The sequence below is a fragment of the Eutrigla gurnardus genome, assembly GCF_963514095.1.
Source record: "Eutrigla gurnardus genome assembly, chromosome: 22".
In the NCBI taxonomy this organism is placed as follows: domain Eukaryota; kingdom Metazoa; phylum Chordata; class Actinopteri; order Perciformes; family Triglidae; genus Eutrigla; species Eutrigla gurnardus.
The window spans coordinates 7,534,427-7,560,115 of record NC_139933.1 but is presented as its reverse complement, the minus strand read 5'-3'; the positions used below and the strand labels follow the sequence as shown (position 1 = coordinate 7,560,115).

Here is a 25,689-nt window from a genome sequence, read left to right as displayed (position 1 = left end):
ATGTTTATATCTCATAGTAACTAAGACTCCCTGTGTGTATTTGTGTTTAAATGTATCATGTAATTATGTGTACGTAGGATTACGCTTCATGACGTTCTGTTCTTGAGGCACTCATTTTCTCTACTTACACCTACTCAAAGCTAATGACGGGTTGATGATGGCTGAGTACCCTTGTACTATCTCTTGGTGGTGGTGCATTAACATTGACTTGATTTAACTATCTGACTTATCACCATTAACTGGTAATTACGCATTAGGCTGTGCCCGTGTGTGTCTCTGTGAGTGTGTGTGTGTGTGTGTGTGTGTGTGTGTATGTGTGTGTGTGTGTGTGTGTGTGTGTGTGTGTGTGTGTGTGTGTGTGTGTGTGTGTGTGTGTGTGTAACCATACTCCATCCAAAAATGTAGACAAATTAAAGTGCAAATCTCAACAAAAACAGAAGCTAAAAAAATCAATAGCCTTACAGCTTCTTAGCCTCCCTCTGATCAATATGCATGCAATCAAACTTTTTGCCAGCATTACCTCCACCGCTATGCCCATTGATCGAGTCCATTGATCCTGGTGCTCAACCTCCTTTTAGGAGCGGAAGGTATGGATATTTAGCACCAGAGACCCCATCTGGCCATATTTGTGAACTTTGACCTTTTGTGTTAATCCTCAAACAACAGAGAGAACTTATTGCCACCTATACAGTCTGACCCGGAATTGTCCCAGGGGTGTTATACTCGAGCAGCGGGGTGCGCCGATACAAAGGCGCATAGGCGCAGCTCATTTGTTTGATTTGGAAGTGAGGAGATTTCAGTTTGATATGTAACTTGGGTGCAATTCTGTCAAGACAGAGTGAATTGGAACATTGGTTAAACATGACAGATGAGATCAAGAGCAAAAGACACGGCGACCAAGGAGGACGGGGAGAAAGGGAGAGTGACGGAGGGTCAATGAGGGTGGGGCAGCCAGAACTAGGGTCTAGCGGGGGGATTGGCGTTCACTGAGGCTTCTCACTGATGTGCCGCCAGGCCCTTTGAAGGGATTATTAACACATTTTGATTACTCTGGTCCAGTTGTCACAGAAAATATAACCTCCATCAGGACGATAAAATGGACGGCCCTTTTCTTCTCCAGCCTCCCTCATGTTGTTGCTCCCTTCACTTCCCGCAGTCCCTCCCATCGACCTGGGCTGGCCTGCCTCAAAGCAATCCACTAATTACAGACACAGACATCTTGAAGAGGAAAGACACCCTCTTCAACACACACATCTTAATGGACACACACACACTTTTGCTGTATTGGCACTGTGCTGGAAGTTTAAGAACATACAGTGTTGGAAAAACTTTCTTCCTCTCGATCGTCTTTATCGATATGTATTCCATATAATGACGATGTTGGACATGGACAATAATTGAATGGTGACCTCTAAGTTTCAACCTCTACGCCAGTAAAAGCCCAAGGAGACAGATGGCTCAATTACCACATTGCTATAGTTTAAGGGGGCAACTTTCGATTGACACCACTGGATCTGAGACATCCACCATGTCCCATTAATTGCCAGGTTTCCCATGCCACTAGTTACAATGGCGGGCCACATCCTGCTATGCCTATTAAGGATCAATTAGGTGTCAAACACTCAAGACACCAAGCCAGTTTAACCATTCAGTAGGAAACCAAAGCAACAAGTGCTTATGTAGGCTTTTGTATGTGTGCTGACAATAGGGACTCTCATAAATGTTTATACTTGTGTCTTATATCTTTTACCATGTAGGGCCAACAGTTATTTAAAAAAAAAGCTATATGATCATAAAACAAATGAACGTAAACGTACTTTATTGCCAATGGGTCTTGTGATTTAGAGTCTCTTACAACACTCCAATGGTATGATAACTGTGAAAAACTGTTAGTGTTTAATGGATCGAGTGCCCCTGTTTGAAGAGGACATACGTCGAATTTACTTAAGTGGGAATTCTGCCAAGGGCTGCACGGTGGTGTAGTGGGTAGCACTGCCGCCTCACAGCAAGAGGGTCCCGGGTTTGATTCCCGGGTCGGGTTCGGGTTCCTTCTGTGTGGAGTTTGCTTTTCCTCCTCATGTGAACGTGGGTTCTCTCCAGGTTCTCCGGCTTCCTCCCAAAGACATGCAGGATGGGGATATAATTGATGACTCTAAATTGCCCGTAGGTGTGAATGTGAGCGTGAATGGTTGTCTGTCCAGGGTACCCTGCCTTCGCCCAATGTCAGCTGGGATCGGCTCCAGCCCTCCCCCCACGACCCTGAATACAGGATAAGCGGTAGACGATGGATGGATGGATGGATGGATGGGAATTCTGCCAATGCACTGAAAGAGCATTCAAATCCTTTGGTAGTAGCGTTATAACTCCTCACACACACAAAGAAACTATACATAGAAGTGTGAAGGGTGCCAAGAAACAATGCAAACTGAATACTGGGACTAAATGTAAGAAACTTGAGGCGAGTTCAAGGGTGCGCTTCCCCTCACACTGTGACAATTATGTTGCACTACGGATGGCCAAAAGTAAAAAAGCCACTAAATATGTCAGTTGCATCTATATCGAGCGAGCAATGCAGTTTCGCAAAACAGATTTCCAAAGCTGTGGAAATGCTAACTGCATTCTAGGAGTGAGTGGAGCCACAGCTACAGACTGAGGGTGGTATTATTTCAACACTTCCTTCCACACCATGGAATTGCATTGTTGTCCAAAACTATTAAAGTTACTCAAAGGATACTTAAGTGGTTATGAAACATCCATTCATCCATTATTGCATCCCGGACCTGTCGCCAGACTATCACAGGGCTGACACACAGAGACAAACAACCATTCACACTCACATTTACACCTAACCGCTACACCACCGTGCAGCCTTGCATGGTTATGAAATATGGTTTCAATTTAATACAGCTGTGTCTATACGACCTATATAAGCAAAGGATCAACAGTAAGAATAGAAAGCCACTCGGAAACACTACTGCTACCATTTTGTTGCAATAGAGTACATCCTGAATTATTGTGATTAATAAAGAATATATTGTGTTGTAATAAAAACCTCCCAATAAAGAAGAACATTACACAAAGTAAAATATCCCTCAGATGAAACAATCACAGAAGTAACTCTCACAGTTGAAGATCATCCATTATTTTTGCATTAAATTATTATGAATGGTTCTGTCTTTATCTCTACAATACCCTGAAATCTGCATTTTGCATTTATAACAATGAATAATGTGACAGGAAGCCAAACTGACCAGAGAAATGTGAACCCCGAGGATTTTGAGTTGATTTTACCTTCAGAAATAAAGCAGTGAACTTGGTGTCTTGTTAGTGTTTGTGCTTTTGACTTCTGAGATGCACACGCCTACCCAGCTTCACACCCTGTCACTTCAAGACTAAATGAAAAAGATGCTAACAGACAAGCAAACACACATTTCCTCCCTGAATAAAGCCTCTTTTCCAGGAACTGAGTGGGAGATTCGTAGGGGGAAAAAACATCAACAACAAAGGGAAACAAACTCAGCAGCGACTCCAAAAGAAATGAGAGAATCAAGTAAACGGAAGAGTGGTTTTCACTACGAACCTTAGCATCATTTACTGTGATAAGCACGGCTAATACATAAGAGAGACTGCTTCTCTTTGTAGACCATTAACTACGTATCCTGTTTGTGAAATGTATATTCATAAACAGACGGAGGATTGAGCAAAGGGGCCTTTGCAAACATGCACATGATCTGTGGAAAGGGCCAACATAGTCAACATCAAAGGGTCCAGAGTGGGAGAGGTAAAAGTAGGCCAGGCCACGGCCTGGGAGAGAAGTGGAGAGGATACAGAGGGTAGTGAACGAAAGAGAGGAGAGAGGCAGCATGGATGGAGGGAGCCATGGAGAGAGAGAGGTTGGTCCCAGGCTGGGAAAAGCTCAGGTGTGAGTTGTGAGGAGGCACCTTCTGTTCGTGGCTCTGAGGCCCCATAGCCCAGACAGACACGGGCCCCTCTTGTTTGGCCCAAATAAATCCAGGTGGCTCAAGACGCATGTCCTTGTCACTCAACACAACTTCACCCCCCACAAACACACGCACACACGTGACGACATGACTCAAAGACACTTTTTAAAAGTGAGCATGGCTGACAAGGAGCTTAGATAGACCTTCCTCCTCTATATCTTTACCCAGTAAATCCTTGTTTCCTGAAAAATGGCACATTTTGCTTCATTCTCATTTCACATTATAAACCAGTTTAATGCACTTCTATTGCTTTTTGCGTATTGCAGTGATGTGCTTATTTCACTGCAGTGAAGTGATACTCACTTTTTTTTTAATATAAAACCGTAGCAGCATCCACGCTTAAGGTGTTGCAGAGGCAGTAAAAGCATCAAAGACGATAACAAACAATAAATACACTGTACTTGAATCTCATCAACAAAAGCCCCAGACAAAAATGCCCACCTTGACACAAAACGTGGGCCCATAGGTCCAATGAAGACATTGAACATATTGAAATGCAGGATATGCTTGTTCCTACCTTACTAACAGCTTTATAACATAAGGCTCTTTCATTTCTGCTCTGCTGTTTAGAGACCTGAGCACACTGTGGCCGTCCATCCTGACGCTTATGAGTTTTCTGAAGACTGTTGCTGACAAAAAGAGGCAATACAATATGTGAAATATGATTTAAAAAATCTTTTTTGTTTTTGTTTTTTTTGTTTTTAGTTTAAAATGTGACAGAAATGACCTGCATCCCTCTGAAGATCATCTTGACAGATGTCCCCTAAATTTCAACTTCTCCGCAAGAAAGAAGCTCGAATCCATTCAAATCAGCCACATCAAAGACGGAGCTCGCATATCGAGACTTGTTAAGTTAACTGTAGTCATATTGCAAAGGTAGGGTGCCGGAGCCATTGCTGTCACTTGACGACGCTTGCGTCTAAATTGGGAGTGAAGGCCTCCCCAGGAGAGATGGGTGAACCTGTCACAGAAGACTGAGGGAGCAGAAATGTTCAAAAAAAAAAAAAAGCCAGTCTCTCTCACACACACACACACACACACACACACACACACACACACACACACACACACACACACACACACACACACAGACACACACACCCATCTCCATATGCTTAAGATCTTAATCATCATCACCATCATCTGTTCTGTCCTTTTAGTGTGTGTTTCTGTGTGTGTGCATGCATGTGTGTGTGTGTGGTTCACATAAAAGAAGGACATCTGGAATACAATTATTCCAAGACACACACACACACACACAAACACACAAACACACACACAAACCCACAAACACACACGCACGCACGCACACACATTTCCCTGTGCTCTGAATTTGCATGAATTCCATACATCTGGCCTTTAAGAGGCAATAACAATTATTCATTGAGCTGGTTGTTACAGCCCAAATGCAACCGGCCAGTAGTCTAAACAGCTCATTATAATAGCACAATAGCTCACTTCAAGCACACAGGAAAATTGGCATGCAACTCTATCACTGCAATATCGTATGTCCATTCTGGATAATATAATGAATTCTGAGTAGCTTTGTGGAGAAAGTGAATGTACTGTATATTTCTTTTTGATTCTCTGGCACTGTTTCTTTTTGCCTTTTTTTTTTGCTTTGTCTGTTCATATTGAAATTTAGGTTTTGCATTTTTTAAGTAAGCTTCATTTTGGATAAGGTAAATTTGGCAATAACATTTGATCAATGCATTGTCGGCAAAAGATTTTGCGTGTTTGTTTATCCAAATGCATGCAGTTACCCTTTCTTATTGTAATGAAGACAATTGTATGACTGGTATGAGGTATAAAGAGTGGAATATGTCATTTGTCACGTGTATCTTAATGTTACTGTTCATTTAAATAATTTACTATGTAGCAAGAAAAAAATACAGCTTAAATGTTAGATATAAAAATGAAAGTTTATATTTGAAATGATGTCTTTTATGGCTGTTTCTATGCAGTTGAAAGTTGGAAATCACCAGGAAAACATCAAACAAATTCCTGAAAAATATTTGCCAAAAATACTGCAAAAAAATTTGAAGAAAATACAAAAAATACCACAGTCCTACTATCAGGTGGCCTTCACCAAACATTAAACAAGTCTACATCAATGCGTCGACTCTGTTCTGTGTGTAGTCTCCTAACTACGCACATATTCACATCAAACCTGAAATGGGCCAGACCAAGGAAAGTGTCCCTTAGGCCATCTTAGCCAGTCCTTCACAACTGAGCTTTAAAAGATGGGCGACAGTACAGTACGCTGCAGTTGGCCTTGATTGATGATTGAGTAACCCAAGATCATAGATGTGCTCAGGGAGAACTTGCCGGTGTAGAGCTGTGCATACATCAGCCCTTCAGGACTACCACTACACTACATACATCATGCGGTGAGACTGACTGATGTGAGCATGGGGACTATGTAGACCACTTAAGGGATGCTTTCTACATGGCAGTAAACAGTCAAAGTTGTCTAAAAATGATTACGACACAGAAAAGGGATGACTTTGTTGTTATGAATAATGTTTTATTGGAGCCTGAAACAACCGGGGTGCAAAGCACGTGCAACATCCACATATTACTAGCAGACACACACATCCTGACACACACACACACACACACACAAGCACACATATTAACTTGTGCTGATATCCTTGACAGGCACAACTACAAAAGCATAACTCGGTGGTAAATAAATAAGTTCATGCTGTCTGCATGCATTTTCTTTTTAGGAACTCTTGGGCTCACATAGACCCGTCCAAAGGATTATGTGCGTGCATTCGTGCATGCACAGAGGCCCCCTTTCAGCACCTTCTTACAGAGTACGAACGAGCGGCTCCTCCCTCCTAAAGCAGCTCAAGGGCGCGGCCTATCTACCGAACGATAGAATGCACGAGTGGAATTGTGCTTCATTTGAAACCAGCCGGCCAGCCGTCTATCCACTCTTTGCCTCGGTTCATTTATGTGGAAGTCAAACTGTTTGTACTGTCAAGGTTATGTTATTTAACAGGGGAACGGGGGGGAAAGGAGAGAGACAAGTTCCAGGCAATTTAAAATTCTGATGAGTGCTGCACCAACTGTGTATCCATAAGAAGTGAGTGGATCTGAAATGAGACCAATTAACTTCAATCCAACCGAGGACAATTCTTTGGGACCTACACATTTTTATATCCCTTGAAATCTCTGCAATTCCAACATGTTGTGATAAACAAAGCAGTTATTTTCCTACCCTGATCTGACAACAGAGAAACCAAATTTAAATTTTTTTGGTCATATTGGTCCAAATGTGACAGTCCTGTATGTGCACACAAGTCCCACATAAATTAAAATGACAATGTCAGCATGTTGTTTGTGGCTGGCTTTGCTCGGAAAAAACTGCGACGCGGAGTCTCCTGTCCCAAAGCAACGTGCGCACATGCGCGCACGTTGCAAACACGCTTGAGCAGCACACAGAGCACTCCTAAGGTTACCCCCCAGGACAAAAGCTTTACCATCCCACTGACTGGCAGATGGGGCAACCAGCTGACATCTTGGCCCGGCTCTGTTTCATGTTCCCTGGGTGTCTTAAACGGGCGGGCACCCTGTCTGATGGGCACAGGACAGCCAAGGAGGAAGCTCCTTTGACTGGGAAGAGGGGGTGGGGGGAGTGTGCTCCTTGGGGCTACCATTGAGGAAAAGAGGAGCAAGGACAGACGGAGATGACTAATGTGCTTCAGTGTGTTTGTACAGTATAATTGTGTGTCTTGCAGGGTGGGAGGCCCAGGGAACATCTACAGAAGTTGCACATTAATAAAGAGGTAATGACTGCATTTAGCCCTATATGGTTTTCTAACACAGGATCAAATATTTTCCTCAAGGCTAGAGCCCCACACTTACTGTTGCAGCGATCACGAGCAGTTGTGCTTATTTATTATTTTTTTTTTTTTAGATTTAGACCAGGTAATTTAAATCCAAGAGTACAGCCGTTGGTTGCTGTGACACAAAGGGTGCCACGCAGCAGTTTGCAGACGTGAGGCTACGGGGTCTCTATCTGTGCTACTGAAAAAACATCTGTGTTACGATACGAGAAGTGACACACGGTGCATTCGCTGAAAGACTCACGACAACAAAGCAACAGCTACACCGTCTTAAGCTAAAAAGGAGTCATTGTTGTTGTTGGGTTGTTCCCTCGCAGACCTTTGGATGTGGCCCCTCACTGGGAAAGGTGCATTCAATCTTCAATCTACTAATAACCCATTTTAAAACCGTAATAAGCATGTATATGCTCTAGATTACTCGACGCTCGTAATCTTATCACCTAAAACATATTATTACTTATATCAAAACGCATTAACAGATGTGATGTGACTATTGCTACTGCTATCATCTCTTACTGTAATCAACCATATGCCCACAGGTTTAAAACGTTTATCTACAATTTAACAAACAAAATACATCATGTCCAAGTATGAAATCGCTTTCCAGGAACTCTTTCATAATAAATTATTTGATTACAATGTCTTTTTTATAACTATCAAGCCTGCATTTGTTAACACTGGCAAAGCGATTAATATTGTCTTTGCGTTTGATAAGATAATTACTGCAAATTTAAAAGCCATTGATTATTTTTTTTAGGTGAAAAATAAAAATAAAACAAATTCTGAAAGAAAATAAATATAAAGCTTTAAAGAACTGTGCACAGAATTTGGTGGCACTGTATAGAATAAAAGTTACATTTATGAGAAAAGGGACAATGAAGATGCTTTGTTTAAAGAAAAGGGTTTTGGTGAAACAGTATTGAAATAAAAAATATTTAATCTAATTTCCATGTAGTGACTATTTAAGGCACAGACCTAAAATATATATATATATTTAAAAAAAAAAAAACTAAAACTACTTTTATCAATCTACAGCGAATACTGGCAGACTACTTACATTAAAAAAAACAACAGTCAGCTGGGTAAGCTACTACTGCCAACTACTGCTAATTACTACTGCCTATTTATTTTATTTTTTTCAGTAAAATTACTGTTTGAAAGTTAGACTTCATTCTTCTTCCACACTCATTACATATTAGTTCCTAAGAAACAATCTGTGATGAATATGTTTCACTTGAAAGCAAACAAATAAAAACATTTAAAAAACAATTTAATTGCATTAAATAAATACCATAGTAGATATAGGATCTATTCAAACATATAAAAAAGAATTACAACTGACACTGATGTATCGCAGGTAACTGGATAAAAATATGAGCTGTTAAAAAAACATTTACATAAGTGTGAGCAAAGCAAAATTAAGTAATAACACTACTCTCCCCTTAACAATATTCTTCTACATGAGAAAATTGCCCATTTGTGTGTGCCAGCCTGACAGAAGACAGACTAGACACTGTTAATGGTAGTTTGACTCAGTTGTCATGATTCAAGTGCTTTGTAGTTGCTTGCCTCTCGCCTCGTTTTGAATAAAGATGCTTGTCACTTTACTACATTGGAATTGAGAACACATGTAAGGGAGGTTACTGGTCAAATAAAAGCTGGTTTATTTTATTTTTTATTGTTAAGCAGGAGGAAATATAAAAACATTTTATGTTGCTGTTGTCCTTCCATCTCCATCTCTTGTTCCTATACAGCAGCCTTTATCATTTTTTATTTTACTCCTTTTAGGGTTTTAACCGACATCAATCCTCTTGTCATCCAGAGCATTCTCATCACTGAATAAATATTTCTGATATACTTCCTCAGGTGACAAGGTGGGACAATTCTCTCTCTCTCGCTGCCACTCCTTTACTTTATTTAACAATTTAATTTTCTTTTCTTTTTTTTTGGTTCTCCCTTTCTGTTTTTTAATATTTCAGCGCCTTAGATGTCGCGGCTCTTTAAAGCGCCTATGGGGGCTCCAAGTCTTTCGCTTTTGTCTCCTATTTCCTTCTGAAACAGTTTTTCTTTAACCCTATGCGGCTCTTCACAGTTGTTGTCTTAGCTCTCTCCTCTCTGTCGTGCTTTCTGCTGCTTTCCCCCTCCCTCCCTCAGCTTTCTCTGTGTCAGCCAGAGGTCAACGCTGCACTTTTTTCTTCTGCATGCACCAAGGCAGGGGGTATCTTTTTAGTTATTGTAACCTAAAAATAGAAGAGAAAAAAAACAATCTGATTTACGGTTGGACGAAGGTGTCTTTTAAGATATAGTGACATACCACTATCTAGCAATTGGAGGTTGTTTCGTATCTTGAGGTAAGGATTAGATAATATCAATAAATTATTTGGATGAGGTCTGATCGAGAATATAGACCAATTTAAAAAGTGTGCCAAAATGACATCATTTTCAAGGTTATTACTAACTGATAGTGTGTATTACTCTATGCTGTAATCAGCAACCCTTTTTTCTGTATATTTATGTAGCAGAGTGTGATGAAACCTAAAAAATGCTGCATTATAGATTAGCTAGACAGCTATTAACAAATGTTGATATTGTTATTATGATAACATATTTGAGTTAATGTTACCTTTTCACTGCATACCAATGACAATGTTGTCAAGCTGTAATTTAAAAGTTATGGATTGAGACCCATCTTAAGTATTTTAATGCTTGATTACATCTGTTCTAATCTTGCCTGAATTCAAAATCAACCCACAAAGTTGAGATTTTATTGAACATCAGTTTAATCTCAAAATGGGAAACTAACATTTCTTTTAGCAACGTTGCCTCATGTTCTACTGAGCCTGAAAGCGCCAATGAGCTCTCTAGTCAGATCATTACTTCCAAGAGTCTCATTATGTTGAGAGCCTTGTTGAAGCTAATAACTGACTAAAGGTCTAATTATTAGATTTTCTCCTAATTTTATTAATGCTAGCTCACGCGTTGTGCAGACCCAACAGAGGGGCACAAGGAGGCTAGCGGTTGCTGTAGTCGTTGGTGGATTATTGACTCAGGAAATGTGGATAGACATCTTTGGTGTAAGGGATTCGGGTTCATTTCATTTTACGTATGTTTCTTTCCATCTTCGTAGTGCCACTTCACTTAAGTAAATATTTGGATATTTGTGACAGCACCTGTCGCTACCGCAGGGAAATACAGGGCACTCATACGCGGGGAAGCGGCCGCGCGGACACACACTCGAGTCTGTTGGTTCAGCTCTTCCATTGAGGGTACGTATGCTAGCTGGCCATTGTGCGCGTTGGGCCTTTTGTCTGTGCAGCCTGGAACTGGTGATTGCACCTTAGCTACCGCAGTTCAAGCGTAAACAGTGTTTTCATGCCCTACGATATACACTGTTGCCAGTGGACCCCTAAATCCCTGGAACAGCTGAGTCCTAGGGTGTCAAAGATAATGGCGATTTATTGCAGTGCGAGGCTTTCTCATTGCCCCTCCCGCCAACCCCCCCCTTCCAATAGTCCCCCCCAACACCCCTCCCCCTTCCTCAAACAGATTAAAATTAAGCCTTAAACATGTGAGGATGGAATTAACACATTTAGCGAGTCTCCTCTTCCCACATCCCATTTTCGCTCCGGAGCGGCTGATCCCCGCTGCCGAACGCGGGTGCAATTTTAATGACTCGCAACGTTTTTGAAGTCCACATGAAAAAAGCGTCGCTCGCCGTTTGTGGCGGCGCTAGATATGGCTGGGCCACGGCCGGCCATGATTGGGGGGGACACACGCCGCCGACTCGGACTCCAGGCTCTTCGATAGGATCGGTGTCATTTTCCTCTCCACGATAAGACGCCTTGCTGACAAGGTCCGATTAGGAGAGAAAAAATCATTATTGCTACGCCTTTCATCCACCGGGGGTTTACCGATAAACAGCTCACCCGCGGCTAGATTTTCTGAGAGCGAGATGTTATGCGTTGAAGCATATACATTTAGGAAATATGGTTTCAAGCGAAATTTTGGGAGCATTTTTTAACAATTATTGTTTTCTAAATAGCTATAGAAAAACATACTTTTCCTTTAAACATATTTTACAAAAGGCCTCTTTTCTCTTCAGCTCAAACCTCAAGCTGTGAAATATTTAAGTCCTAGCTCTCAGCTCCATTAATCAAACAATTCTCAAATAACTTCATATTCTTTTTTAACGCAATACAACATCCTGATCGTATCAGTTCAACAAAAAAAGTGATTTATTATGCTATACCTAAAGGAAATCCACGCAAACTGATCCTTAAAATATTCAAACTACATTGTAGAACAGAGAGAATGAACTAAAAATAGAAGTGAGAAAAGATTCAGCTACATAGTGAGGAGAAAAAGAATTGCATTGTATCTATACAGTATATAATTCTACAAATCATTAAAGCAGGGAAAAAAATCCAAAAGTATCAAACTATGGTGAATTAGCAGGTCACATAAAACTGATAATTAATCAAATTAACTTTATTTAAAATGGATCTGTTTAAAAGTAGGCGAATTAACAAAAAATAATACATTTTTAAAATAAATGAGTAATTGTCTTTAGTTGAATTTCCAAAAATACCCATTCCAAAAAAATAAAAATTAATACTTGAATATATATATATTTATAAATATTAAAGGGTGAAAATAAATAAATGAAATAATGACATAAGCATGAAATAAAATGGGTCAAAACCTAACAATAGCCTCTGCCTAAAATACGCCTTGCGCTTGATAAATGCAAGTGATTATGTCATTTGCCAAGTGTTTGCTTATGGATTTGAGGAGCGAGCGCCGCTTTGGTGGCCCGGCACCAAAAGAACCATCGAGTCTGATCTTTAGAAGGAAGAGGGAGAAATAAAGTGAGTGGGAGAGAAACAGAGAATGAGATGAAGATGGAGGGGGAGAGATAGAGAGTCGGGACAAACGTGTGCTGTGTTACTGGGCCACTCCAGCGCCCGTGGACTCTCAGCAAGACTCAAAGCCACACTCCGCTTCAAACGGGAGCCATGAAGATTTTTTTTTTTTTCGTGTGTTTACAAAAACATATTTATTTATTTCTCGTCACTCTGTCATTTGTCTATTTATTTCTTGTTGTCCCAGCACCCCTTGCTCTGCCACTGGAATCATGTTCGATGACGCCGACATGCACGCCCTCCCCTCCTTTCCTCCCCCCCCCCCCCCCTCTCTCTTTTAATACCACTGCAGTTGAAAATCAAACTGCTCTAAAACAAATTGATGTACTCTTTAATATAGTCGTCACATCATCACAGGGTCCCCACGCGTCTGCCTTGGTGACAACTGCAGGGCTGCTTAGCTTAGCCCAGCTATGGCTGCCACTTTGTTGGTCGCTTCAATGATTTATTACAAAAAAGAGAGGGAGATTGTGAGAGTGGGAAGGGAGCGAAAAGGGGAGAGACAGAAAAGAAAAGACCCCTGGATCACGATTGAGTCACAGGCACCTTTGATTGACAAGGTCTAATCAGCTCATCTCCATCCTAATAAAGTTGATAGCCTGCGGTGTTGCTCTCTACCTGGCATGGCGTGAACTTTGGGCTATGCTGAGGCCCCTGGGGGCCGGGCCCCGGCCCTCTCTGCTTATCTAAACGGGACTGAAATCAATCCCTAATGAGGTGTTTTCATTTTGCAGGATTGATTACAGACCCCTAAACACCAAGAACAGTCGCCTAAGAAGTGTTCCCAGCCTCTTGCTGGCCACCTTTAAATGCAGAGCAGCAGCGCTTTTGTCTCTGGCCGTCTTTGTTTCAGCAGCTCATTTCGCTGGCATTGCTAAGTTATTTGTGTCAACTGAACAAGTATAAAGGGGGGATGGATTTTCAAAGTAAATTTACTCCACATGTGCTGGTTGAGTTACTGAGTGGTATCATTTTTTCCCCCCCAATAATACTTCTGAGATGCATTCATTCATTCTAATTGTAAAAAATGAAAACCCTTGACATTTCATGTCAAAATGTGTATTAGCAATGTCTCTGCAGCAAAACTACAAACGCTTCAAGCACAAATACAACTATTGCTGCTACAATTAACCAATAAGGTCACAATTACTATTGGATTTCTAAAACTGCGTATTTACAGCATCATTTAAATTTTTTTTAGCCATGTCTCGCATGAACCGTCAATCAGTATGTAACTCTCTTCACTTCAATGAATAATAATCAAAAAGGTGGGACAACTAATCATTGCAACTTAGATGTCTTATCCGACATGCTATCTATTTCTAAACAAGCAATCATAAATCATTCAAAAATCTTTTCAACTGCGGAGGGAAGGACTAAAATCTGGCGTGTCTTTGATTTTAACATCAGTCAAGCCTCCACATTTGGGCATTTCAAATGCCCCTGACTCAAATGTCTTTAAATTGGCTAACTACATGCCCTCCCTCTTTATTTAGGGCCCTCTTTAACTGGGCTAGCCCCCATGTCTGCTTGTTGCTATGCCTGGGCTTTTAAGTCAGTGCTCTTCACTAATGAAGTTCTATACTTTATTTATGAGACAAACAGAGGACTCTGGTTCTTGAGGGTGCGTGTGGTAAATAGCTCTGTGTGTCCAAAGAGTCTCCTCTATATCCCTCTGAGGGCTCTCACTGCTTTTGGCAGGCCTTTGTTTTCGCTAAATACACTAGAGACATTGAGAATGGCGGGAAGAAGGGAAAAAAATGCTGAAATCTGATAAAATGGTACTGTGTGAAGATTTTTCTTTTCTTAGAACTAAGAGTCGTCTTTTTTTTTTCCCCTTAAATGTGACCTAGAAGCATCCTGGCTTTTTTGTTCCTGGTCATTAAGAGATATATTGTCGACGCTGAAGAGAAAAGGGGGCAAAGCTGAGTTACTATGCCATTTCTTTGTTCAGGGTCTACGTCTTTGAAATAAAATGTCTTTTAGTTCCAGTTCCCCCATTGGTCAATTACAGTTCCTAAGGGCTATTGTGTCACTGTGGATGGAGAATGCAACTTTGAATTACGGCAAAATAACGATGCTAAACTGCTCTTCGTAAAAATAAAAAAAAAAGTACATCAGAGGAGAGTTGAGGTTTGTGGCAGGAAAAGTACTTTCTCAATACGACTAAAGAGGGTCCGATTGGAGAAACGCTTAACGCTCTAATTATTGGTGTTTAAACGTCTGGATGCCACACCTTTGCTTTTTTTAAAATTCAAAGCCTAAACCTCAACAATTGCCAATGCCATTGTCATAACGTGCATGAATAAAGCGTGGTGCACTTCTGGGATTTCTATTTCATTATGTTGTATTTGTTGACGTGAAAAGAGAAGGAACTACAATAAATGGAGCATTTGTTGAACTATAATAATAAACAGTTTAGCGTTTGCAAAAAGGCAAATCCCAGTTCTTGGTGTGCTGTGTCTCAATACTCTAAGAAGTATGGCAGGACTATGATCTTAATAGTGCAGGATTTCAGGAAGATGTCTGGGAAATATTGTGATTTGCCAATGTGGAACCACAAGAGTAAATACATAGTTTAAAAGGGGCGAACAACACTAAATTAAAGACCAAACTGAACCCTTCCAAATCTGATATATCATCATTATATATATATAGTTATTAGTCTGGTGGAGAGGCGTATATTCCCTGTGTATCTATGGGTTTTTGTGTGCGCAGATGTATTCCCTGTTTGACCCGGGGACATTGCCATTTCAGGTTGTGCATCTGAGCGGAGGGTTGGTATCGACAGCCGAGTAAAGGAAGGGGTCATGGATTAAAGACGTGGGGCGAAGCTTCCCCACCAAACCACAAACACACCCCCGGCTGGTGTGGGCCAAGCCAAGTGTGTGGGACCAAGGCAGGATAAACGAAAATTGTTCTTAGCTAGCCACGCACACCGCGGATGAGAGGGCCACCGGTGATACGGGGTCAAGGGGCATGTGGTCGACTACGGCACGGGAAAACCCACTGGGCCCAGGAGGTACTGAGCTCTGTTAAGGCACGGCCCACTTCTTTAACACCAACCAAGCTGTGAGGCGAAACATTAAAAAAAAAAGAAGAAGAAGAAAAAAGACGAGCCGCTCTGGTGAAAAAGACACGACTGGGTAGAATTAAAAATCCGTCGGCTGTCGCAGAATTTGACACAGTCAAGAAACTCGGATAACGGCGGGATCATCTGAGGCGTTTGAATCAACATTTTTTAAGCAGAGAACGCAGATTGTATTTATGAATTTGTGAATGCAAGTTACAGAGAACATCAAACGCCGGTGGTCTGCACGCCAACCTTCCTTGACTTGAATTATTAAATCTGTCGATGTCGCGCACGCCAGCCACCCTGCATTTATAGTGTAAATTGACAAACTTTTTCAAAACTACAACGGAAGCCACGGAGAGCTGGTTGATACTTCAAGAATGAGCTTTGATACATCTCTGAGGAATACACTGTGCCTCAATAATATGGTGACTGTCAGGAAGGAAGACAGGAAGAAGAAGAAAATATGCTAACTGGTTAAATCTATTTAAGATCCCAATGAGTTTTTTTTTTTTCCTATTTTAAGATAAAAACAATCCTTGATAATGAGGAAAAAAGGATTCTGTGTGGAGGGTTTTTTTTTTTTTTTTAGATGATTTATTTAGAAAGTGATATTATGTTTTTTGTCTTCCTCTTGCACTCCTGAATTAAGAACTTCAGGAGGAACGCTGACGTTGTTTATTTTCATAGACCCCCTGTCTGTTTGTGCAAAAAAAAAAAAGAAAAAAAAGAAATGCACAACCAACACACACGCACAACACACACACACAGCTGTAGCGATGCACAAATTTTCTTCGGGAGCAAGGAGAAGCGGCGCTCGATCTGTTGCCTGTACACCTCTCTCTCCCTCCCTGGCTCGCCTTTGATGTGCTCCCGAAAATGTCATCAGGCGTCAAGGAAAGAGTCCCCCCCCCCCACCCAACCCGACCCACCCACCCCCAAACACACATATCCACCCACCTCGCATATGAGCAAGACAATTTGCTGTCGCTCACTCATCCTCCACCACTATCTTGAATCCCCCTCCCAGCACCACCCTTCCTAAACCCAATCCAAAACCAGAAAACGTACCGGTTTCCACCGCTATCTGGTAGCCGGCCTCCAGTCTCCGTGATGACCTTTCCAGTTTCTCTGTGTTGTCCAACAGATGCGCTCTCTGCAACAAATAGAGAAAAAAAAAAAATGAAGCCAGAGAAACAAACACACACATACACACACACACACACACACAAAAAGAAAAAATAATTGATTGAGAGGGCTGGGACCCATTTCAAAGAAACACATCAACACTGTCACCTAAACAGACAGACCACATCCGCAGCAACAACATAATACAGCCAGGTTGGCAATAACCTTCATGGATGACAATGTGTTATATGCTGATGGAATATCAAGCATATGCATGTTGAGGCTGACAATGTAAGAGGTGCCGCTGCCTCATCTTGGACATAAAAACAAGAACTACTTTGAGGTTTTGTTGCCTCCTGGTATTGTTTCACGGCAGTGCCTTCAGCTGCGCACGGAGGGAAGTTAAGACAAGGAAGGTGGAGTAAATTAAGATGCGGTAAAATTGCATTTGAAGCGTTCCAGTTGAAAGAAAATGCTGTCCAGGTGAAGGCTTCCAACTGAAGAAGAAATTTAAGACGAATGCAACATTTACCACCTCGATTTTGTCGATGGCGATGCAACATATGAGGTGTATGAATAATAACAGAAATACTTACAAGCACAACAATCCATCAATGTCATGAATGTAAATAAATGAAGATGAGTGCATGTGTGAAATGTAGTAATTATCCTCAACAAAAGAATCAAATGTCTTCTCCGCTTCTTGTTTATCCACATTAGTGGACCAACACGGTAATTCATGATGTATGAGTAACTGCATCCCCCCTTGGTTTACTCAGAGCTATCAACAATTGACAAGGCTGCCCATTGAAAGCGTGGAGCTAAGAGAGCATATCAAGAAAAAAAAATGTGTTTCATAAATAATTAAATACATTTTTTTTGAAAGTGGATGTTTGTGAGTATCAAGGTGTTAGCTGGGGCTCTAATATCATGTGTAAACATATCAATTGATAGCAGTTTCTTAGATACCAAGAGAACCAGTGAGGTTTTTTGGTTTCTTTTCTATAGATAAACAATTCATGTCTGACAAGCAAGGCAAGAAAATATCTGATCTGTTGACTGATGGCCTTGAGTTCCATCTTACAGTCGGGGCTGTCAAAGGTAGGAATCTACCATTATGTTAACAGTTCTTTGTGTTCGTGCATCCAATTACAGCACCGTGTATTAACACATGTGCTAATAAAGAAACACGCAGCTCTGCGGGGAAAACAGGTGAATGATTTTATATTTAATTTGCTTTTTTAAAGACTTTCAGTTCAGTTTTCTTGTGTCCAGATAAAAATGAACGAGGAGCTACATTGACTCAAAAAGCTTATATTACCGACAATGCATGTTGATCTACACCCGACAAGCTTTTATTGCTCAATATAATGCGTGCTTTATCGTCCAGAATCAAGTGGAACATGTTTGTTACCTGCCCGAAGCGTTTTCAGGTGTGATAGTTGAAGTTACCGGACAATGACTTAAAAGTTTTCCTATTTTATTTTAAACATAATCCTTTCCACAGCCACCGTTAGAATTCTATCTCAACTAACGGCTACAGTTAGTCAATTTGTCAATGAGCACTGGAAGCCGTTTTTCAAGAAAGCAGAAAATCACTAGCTGGGGATAGTCACTTTAATGTTTACAACATTACACTGTGTAACTCATTGTACTTCCTAACTATGACGGATGCTTCAAGTTTTTTGTATATTATCTACACATTTCCTGAGGTAGAGGCACGCTGTAATTTCATAGAGTCTATTGATCTATGGTTGTTGAGTGCAAAGTTTCAACCACCTATCTGACACACAAACATAGCTTCATACAACCCGATATTGTCCACTGTAGCAACCCGGCTTTCATTAACTCCAAACCAAATTCAAAAGAGAGGCTGATAAACAGCATAAACATGGAAGGCTTACATGTTTACTCAAATGCTGTTGGTTTTGATGGCCTTTCTAATATGCTATGTAAAGAAACTGATCAGATGCAACATATCTGGCACTCAAAAACAACCCCACGAATGACACCCGCCTCTCTGACAAGGGTTTATGCCCATCAACTGAGCGAAGGGGACAGGGGGGAAGAAGTGAAGTCTCTAGTTTTGGTTAGGCTGTCAAAATGTGTACCAGCTAATCACTCAGAGGAATGAAAATGAAAAACGTAGAGAGAGAGAGAGAAGAAAAAAAAAAAAAAGTCAACGACACACTTTTCAAAGTTTGACAATAAGAGGGATGGGAAAAGAGCAGGGAGGAGAAAACTCCCTCTGAACTCTTCTCTCCCTCGTTTCCTTTTTCTTTTGCGCCCGCTGACAGATGTCATTTAAAATTGCAGAGATACTTTTCAATAGTTAAAGGGAGGGCAGGGGGAGGATGGAGGGATAGGAGAGAACGGGTGGGTGGGTGGATGGGTGGTAAAACGGGCTGCTGGTAGGAAAGCGATAAGGAAGCGGTGAGTGGGACGGGATGCGAGGTGTGGTGTGTTTTTGGTGGAGGGTGAGGTATGGGGGGGGGTTTCGGGGAGGGGTTGCAACGGGTGTGGAAGTGGCACCGGCGGAGACGGTGGCGGCGTGCTCGTGGGAGAAAATGGATACCAAGCTTGGGCTATAATGAGCCTATGGATCAGAGGGGACGTATTGACATGCAATGCTTAAGCTTATACACCTAGACCATGGCTGCAGTGCCTGTGTGTGCCTGGGAGCATGAGGCAGCCGGGGATACTGACAGAGTAGCGCACTCCCCGGGTTCTTCAAAGAGCTCAAGTGATTAGTATGTTATCATTACCATTCGAAACGTGATTTTCCTATTCCCTCTCGGCAAAGGTGACACGTCTCGGGGAGACGGCCGGCAGACTCACTGCGATGGAAAGCCACTTCAAAGCTTTCTCCTCCTGAATCTCTCTCTCTCTCTCTCTTCTCTCCCTCATTCTGTCTTCTTTTAGGGCCGGGGGGAGGGGAGGGTGAGTGTGGGTGGGTGGTTGGGTGGGTGGGTGGGTGTGTGTGTGTGCGTGTGTGTGTGTGAGGTGCTGGGGGGTAGTGGTGGCAGTGGCAGCGTATATGTGTATGTGTGTGTGTGTGTGTGTATGTGTGTGTGATCATTAGAATAATGCGCCCCGAGTTTGACGGTGACAGAACCTGAAGGAAAGGGTGAGAGTTCAGCCACTAAGAATCCAGTAATGGCACACTGTGATGGCCCTAATAAAGAAACAATCCAGCCGTGGACACAGGATGATAGCATGGAAAATAATGAAAAGGAACATGTACAATGGAAATTAAACATCATACACCACCCAGACGCAGTCATTGCATTGCGTTTACAAACTGCGTTTCTACAAAAATGAGGCGAATCTTAATATCACACAACAACCACCACAACGTTTGTGAATAAAAGTGTTGTGCAGTTTAGCAAGCAAAAATCCGAGACACCCTCGTCAGCGTTTTTGTCGAAGGAAAACGCTGCGCTACAATGTCACATATCAAGGCTTGACCCCTGCAGTTTCACCAGCCACCATCATGAAATCAGAATACAGCACACGTATACCAACACCTACTAGGATCAAATATGGGCTCATAACTCAGATCTGCCATTAATCGACTTTAAACTGAGGATTTCATCAAAATCACATCTGATCATCTCATGGAGCCTTCTGGCAAAAATATTTAAATACAATATATGACAAACATTGTGCATCTCTGAGTGCACCGGTGCGCCCCACCGCCGCCACCACCACCGTTTCTGCCGGTGCATGTATGCCTTTTCATCTGACACCTACATTTTGAACAAAGATCTTCTTAGGAACCACGAAAATGGTGTTTTTTTGTTGTGCTTTTTTTTTTTTGCGTCAAGAAGCACTCTTCAGTTGTAAGTTATTAACAGGGAGCCCCAGAACAATGCAGCTGTAGCTCAAAAGAAAAATATCTCTCCCCTCTTCATTCGCTCTCCTGCCTTTTTTCAATATCAAACACAGGCGGTTACTATCACCATTTTCCAAAGTTCAGATGATTTCCTTATTATTTCAATAAGGGTGGGGGAGAGTCAAAGTGAATAATGATGACAGCTGTGATTCAGACTGACTGTGTGATCTTCTGTGCCGTTTGTTTGGGACTTGTAAGACGAGGAATTACAAGTGTCAAACAGCTGTGAATATGGGTGCTAAATATTTAAACATGTTTTTCAGCCGAAAGAAAAAAAAAAAGTATAGTTTTTTAAAAGCAGGGCTTAAGTGTGTATAAGCTGTGCCAGCCTTTGATTCGAATGCAGGAAGAGCAGAAGGGTAAAAGACTGCTATGGAGAAGTGCAATGGCTGAAGAGGGCGCAAAATCAAGCCCGATTATACAGATCGGGCAGTTCCAAAAAAGGGGGTAGACAGGTGAGGTAACTCGAGGTGTCTTCTGACCCTCAGGCTAGGAGGAAATGCACAAAAAAGAGGGGAAGAAGAAGGGGAAACAAAAGTACAGCTAAATAAAAGAAAGAGGCGTGATAACATGGCATCTAGGCCAGGTTGGCGCTCTAAATTATGGATGGGTGTGAATGGTGAGCCTTTGATAGGAATTGAATTACTCTGCTTGAGCTGAGGCCCTTTTGAACATAGTCTCACTCAAAGGCACATTTAACAACATACTGTAACTACACCTGCAAATACAAGCTCAGTCATGCTTCAAAGGATGAGCAATGTAGTGTAACCTACAGAAACAGCACACAACTAAATCTGCCTCAATTAGAGGGAAATACACCGCCTGTAGATCTTCATGACTATCAACTAAAATACGCTACAACTACGATACAAACATTATGTATGGAAACAACAAATTATATATTTAAAAGTGTGAAGGTATTTGAGCTACTGTTATTAATATTGCTGTTGCAAATGTTTGAGTTTAAAAATCGAAATAAAAGGAACACATATGCTATGTTACAGTTCAAAATGAAACACCTTCTATTTTTGGACAACTTAGCTGCAGTCTTAAAAGAAACACGATAAATGGACAGGCTGTCATGGCAGTATTTTATATTATTTTCCACTTTTTTTAACTGAAAGATGAAATGGAGCAGCTCAATTAGGGCATCTTATATTTGCCGCTAATACAGATACGACAACAACAAAGGTTCAAGGACCCACGATTTTATTCCAACATCAGTGCTTTTTGTTTACCACCTCAAAGAGAGAAAACTACCAACAGTTGCAAATGTAACTGGATACAGGAAACTTTAATGAAAAATTATATGAATAGGGAAATCATCATTAATGCCAATTAGTTGAAGTACCTACTTTTATAATTAAATTTACAAAACCTTACGGCAGCATTTGGTAGTCTAATCAGGGAAGCAACAATTCTTGCTTCTGCTAGCTGTGCATTGTCGCTAACTCCATCTGCTAAACCAAAACTATATTTCAGGTGTTTCATGTTCAGAAATTAACACGAGCTACAAGTCAGCAACGTGTAATACCGGACAGTTTGACATGTTTTCTTCACATTGTTGTTGGTTTGAACTGAGTTTCATTGAGCGCCAACACTGAAATGAAAGTTACAATCCATACTGTGCATGCTAACTTACATTACATTAACAATATGAACAATGGTAGACATGCATAATCTCAGACAATGGTGGTGGTGTTAATGCACAATGGTGGCGAATGACAACAACAACAACTATCCAGTGTATCACCATGTATAGCTTTAAACACGTATATCACCAAAATAATCAATCCAATGTATGACAAAAGGCAAGAAGCAACTCATATGGCTCCAATTGAGAACATTAGGGGATACTAAATCTTACAAGCAGTAAATCCCTCTTAAAACTAAGAGGTTCATCAAGTTGTAAACTGTGTTGGGTCCAATGACTGAAGCTAACCAATGTTTTGCTATATTTGTCTTCAAAAGTGAACATCATAAATAATCTTCACGTTACGATATTTAAAGTAAGTCCAGAAACTAGCCTTCTGTGAATTCATTATCTTTGGCTCGTAATCTCTCTAATGACACATGCAAATAAAACAAAACAAAAATGTGTGCAAATGAGCTGATTACAGGTGAGAGGAGGCAGATTGAAATTTCAGTGGGAAAGCAGGATGTTAAACTGTTCGAACAGAGGGGCACTTACCTCTTCACGTAACTTTATCAACTGCATCATGAGAGCAGAAGGGAAGGGAGAAAGATGGAGAGAGTGAAAGAGAGATTATATATATATATATATATATATAGAGAGAGAGAGAGAGAGAGAGAGAGTGAAAAAAAGCAGAAACATGGCAGGAAGAAGATCAGTCATGTGGCTGGGTACAGAATTAACCTTGACGATTTATCTGTTTGCATGTTTAGCATTTGGAAATCACAAGACAAACACATTAAACGAGAGCTAAACACGCCGCTCTGGCTGACTTTTTTGAACAAACAAAGATCAAGTCCTGGCGCTGTCACATTAAACAAGAGAGGGAATGGATCGCTCGACTTGCAATATCAACAACATTATCAAGGAAGTCACATCACAGGAGTTGATGCAGCAAGAGAAAAGGGGGTTGGAAATGAGTAAAAAAAAATATAGTCTGCAGGTACAAAATATTTTTCCTCAACATTTTTAAACTGCGTCTGTCATTTTGCTGAATTCTCTGGAAAAAAGATAAAACAGAAATGCGTGTCCTGAGGACCCAAGTTGAGAAATGCTGAGCCACTCCGTTTGTAGCGCCGTTAATCAATGCTGATATGCTGTCGATATTTCATGCTGCTTAAGCATCTCAGCAAAGGAGCATTTATTCATGTATGGAAAAGCCATGTGAGGCTACCACTGTATATACATACAGCGTGGCTTATTATTGGGACAGCCACAGATCATGAAAAATGAATCTTAGCACAGCTATACATGTTTGATGAAAGAGAATGGCAAATTTAAAGTGAAGTAAATAAGAAATGCTATTCCTATTCCCTGTCCTGCAAGACCTTGCATCTCTGATAATGAATCAGACATGTGAGGGAGGGGAAATAATTCCATTTGCCATTAATTATGCCTAATCGCAATTAAAAAGGTTGCTTCCTTCGGCCTGTTGTTAAGCGAGGGCTGTGGAGGAAGGGGAAGGCTGGGGCTTATCGTGGGAATGCAACGCAGTTGGCAGGAAAAGGGGGAAGGACACATTTCTCGATTTGTAAGCCTTTTGGGGGTGTTTCTATTTTTTTTTTATCCACGTTTATTTCTTGGCCAACATTAAAGATTTGCAGATCTGAAGGGAAGCTCGGGGCCACTCTTACTTGTGCTGTTAACTTGCATTTTGTGAGCCTGCAATCATTTTATATAATCTGTTCTTAGGGCTTGAATTAGAAACTTGATTGGTAACTTTAAGGTTCAAAGAAGAAAAAAGGTGGTAGATGGTCAGAAAACGGGCATCTTTTTGTTCGAGTTATTCAAAAAAAAGAGGAGAAAAGGAACACCAGCTCCTTCTACTCACTCTTATGACCAGAATAAAACAAACATCTAACATGTGACTGAAATCCTAAACAACAATACTGTACCGCATGCATTCGTCTCCTCTATTTATATGACACCACGAGTAAACACACTCCAAGAAATGTGTCGCATGCTACATTCATGAGGTATCTTTACTATATAAAACACAAACAAAAATATCAAGTTTGTCACAGCACTCCCTCCTGTAAATTTTCTAAGCATCTCAAAAATAGTTCTACCGTCGTTTTTTGTTTTTTTTCCACCAATCAAAAAATACAATGCGTCACCGCAATATTGCAAATTTAAAAAAAAAATACTTTCGATATCTGTAATGTGGCAGGTAAACAAGTATAATTGCATGTTTTTCTTTTTCCCTTTCCCTTGAAAATGTCGGCGGTAACAAGACGCACTTAAGAGTGGAAACTGTCTTTTCCAACTCGAGCAACAACTCCCCACTAAGAATGCATTATTGAAGAGGGCAAAGTTTAAAACTACACTGTGGATGGGCTTATTTGGGGCTTGAAAAAAAAATAAAAAACCCCCAGCAGATCCTGCGATCCCTCACCCCAGCTCAGCCATCAGTCAATGGGCACCAAACAAAACTTGTTCTAGCTCATTTGTGCTGCCTCGCTGATTGCGAGTCCTCGTGGAGGATTTGTTAAAACTATACGAGGGGGCATGTTGAGCCGCGTTTCTTGTTTCTTCCTGTGTAGCTTTATTTTTCTTTTTTGGCATCCATTCTTTAGTTCGGCCAACGATGCTCGCGTTGCTCAAGAGATATAGAGCGGTAAATACAGAATATTGTAAATGTTATAATTACTCCAGCCTGAGCGCCTTGCCTTGTGTTTTTGTGATGCCAGCCAGGATTCAAAATTGCACTGCTGCAATTTTTCTGTTATGATAATCAGCAATTTTTTTTTTTTTTTTTCAAACAAAAGATTTTCTTTATCCAATACGGAATTCGATACAAGTGGTAATCTGCTTCCTTTGTAGCCTGTAAAATCTGGTCCATGCCGGCTCAAACCAGCACAATCTCTTGTGGCCAAGCCTTCTGCTGTGACTGAAATCGAAACTATTCCGTATAGTGTTCGTGTGTGAAAAATGTGTGTGTATTTGCTGCTTTGTGTGTGGTGTCTGTGTATGTGTGTGTGTGTGGTCGGTGTGTGTGTGTACGCCAACATTTGTGCGTGTGTTGCATGCAGAGGAAACAGAAGGAAAAATGTGCAATGGTAGCCTACCACATTATTAAAAAAAACGAGTGATAGTGCCAATTCAGTCTCTGTCCGCATA

At 41.1% G+C, this 25,689-nt stretch overlaps 1 protein-coding gene across 4 annotated transcripts in view; it reads right to left on the bottom strand.

Moving 5' to 3' along the window:
- Nucleotides 1–25,689, bottom strand: part of vti1a (vesicle transport through interaction with t-SNAREs 1A) — a 107,471-nt gene that overhangs the window by 58,509 nt on the left and 23,273 nt on the right. For 2 of the 4 annotated variants that reach the window (XM_084040605.1, XM_084040603.1), the window contains exons 5-6: nucleotides 23,068–23,088; nucleotides 16,925–17,009 (exon numbers count right to left, since the gene is read on the bottom strand). In XM_084040605.1, coding sequence (XP_083896731.1) covers nucleotides 16,925–17,009; nucleotides 23,068–23,088 — 106 coding nt within the window. The remainder of the gene's footprint in view (nucleotides 1–16,924; nucleotides 17,010–23,067; nucleotides 23,089–25,689) is intronic. The other 2 variants (XM_084040606.1, XM_084040604.1) reach the window with 1 other exon arrangement.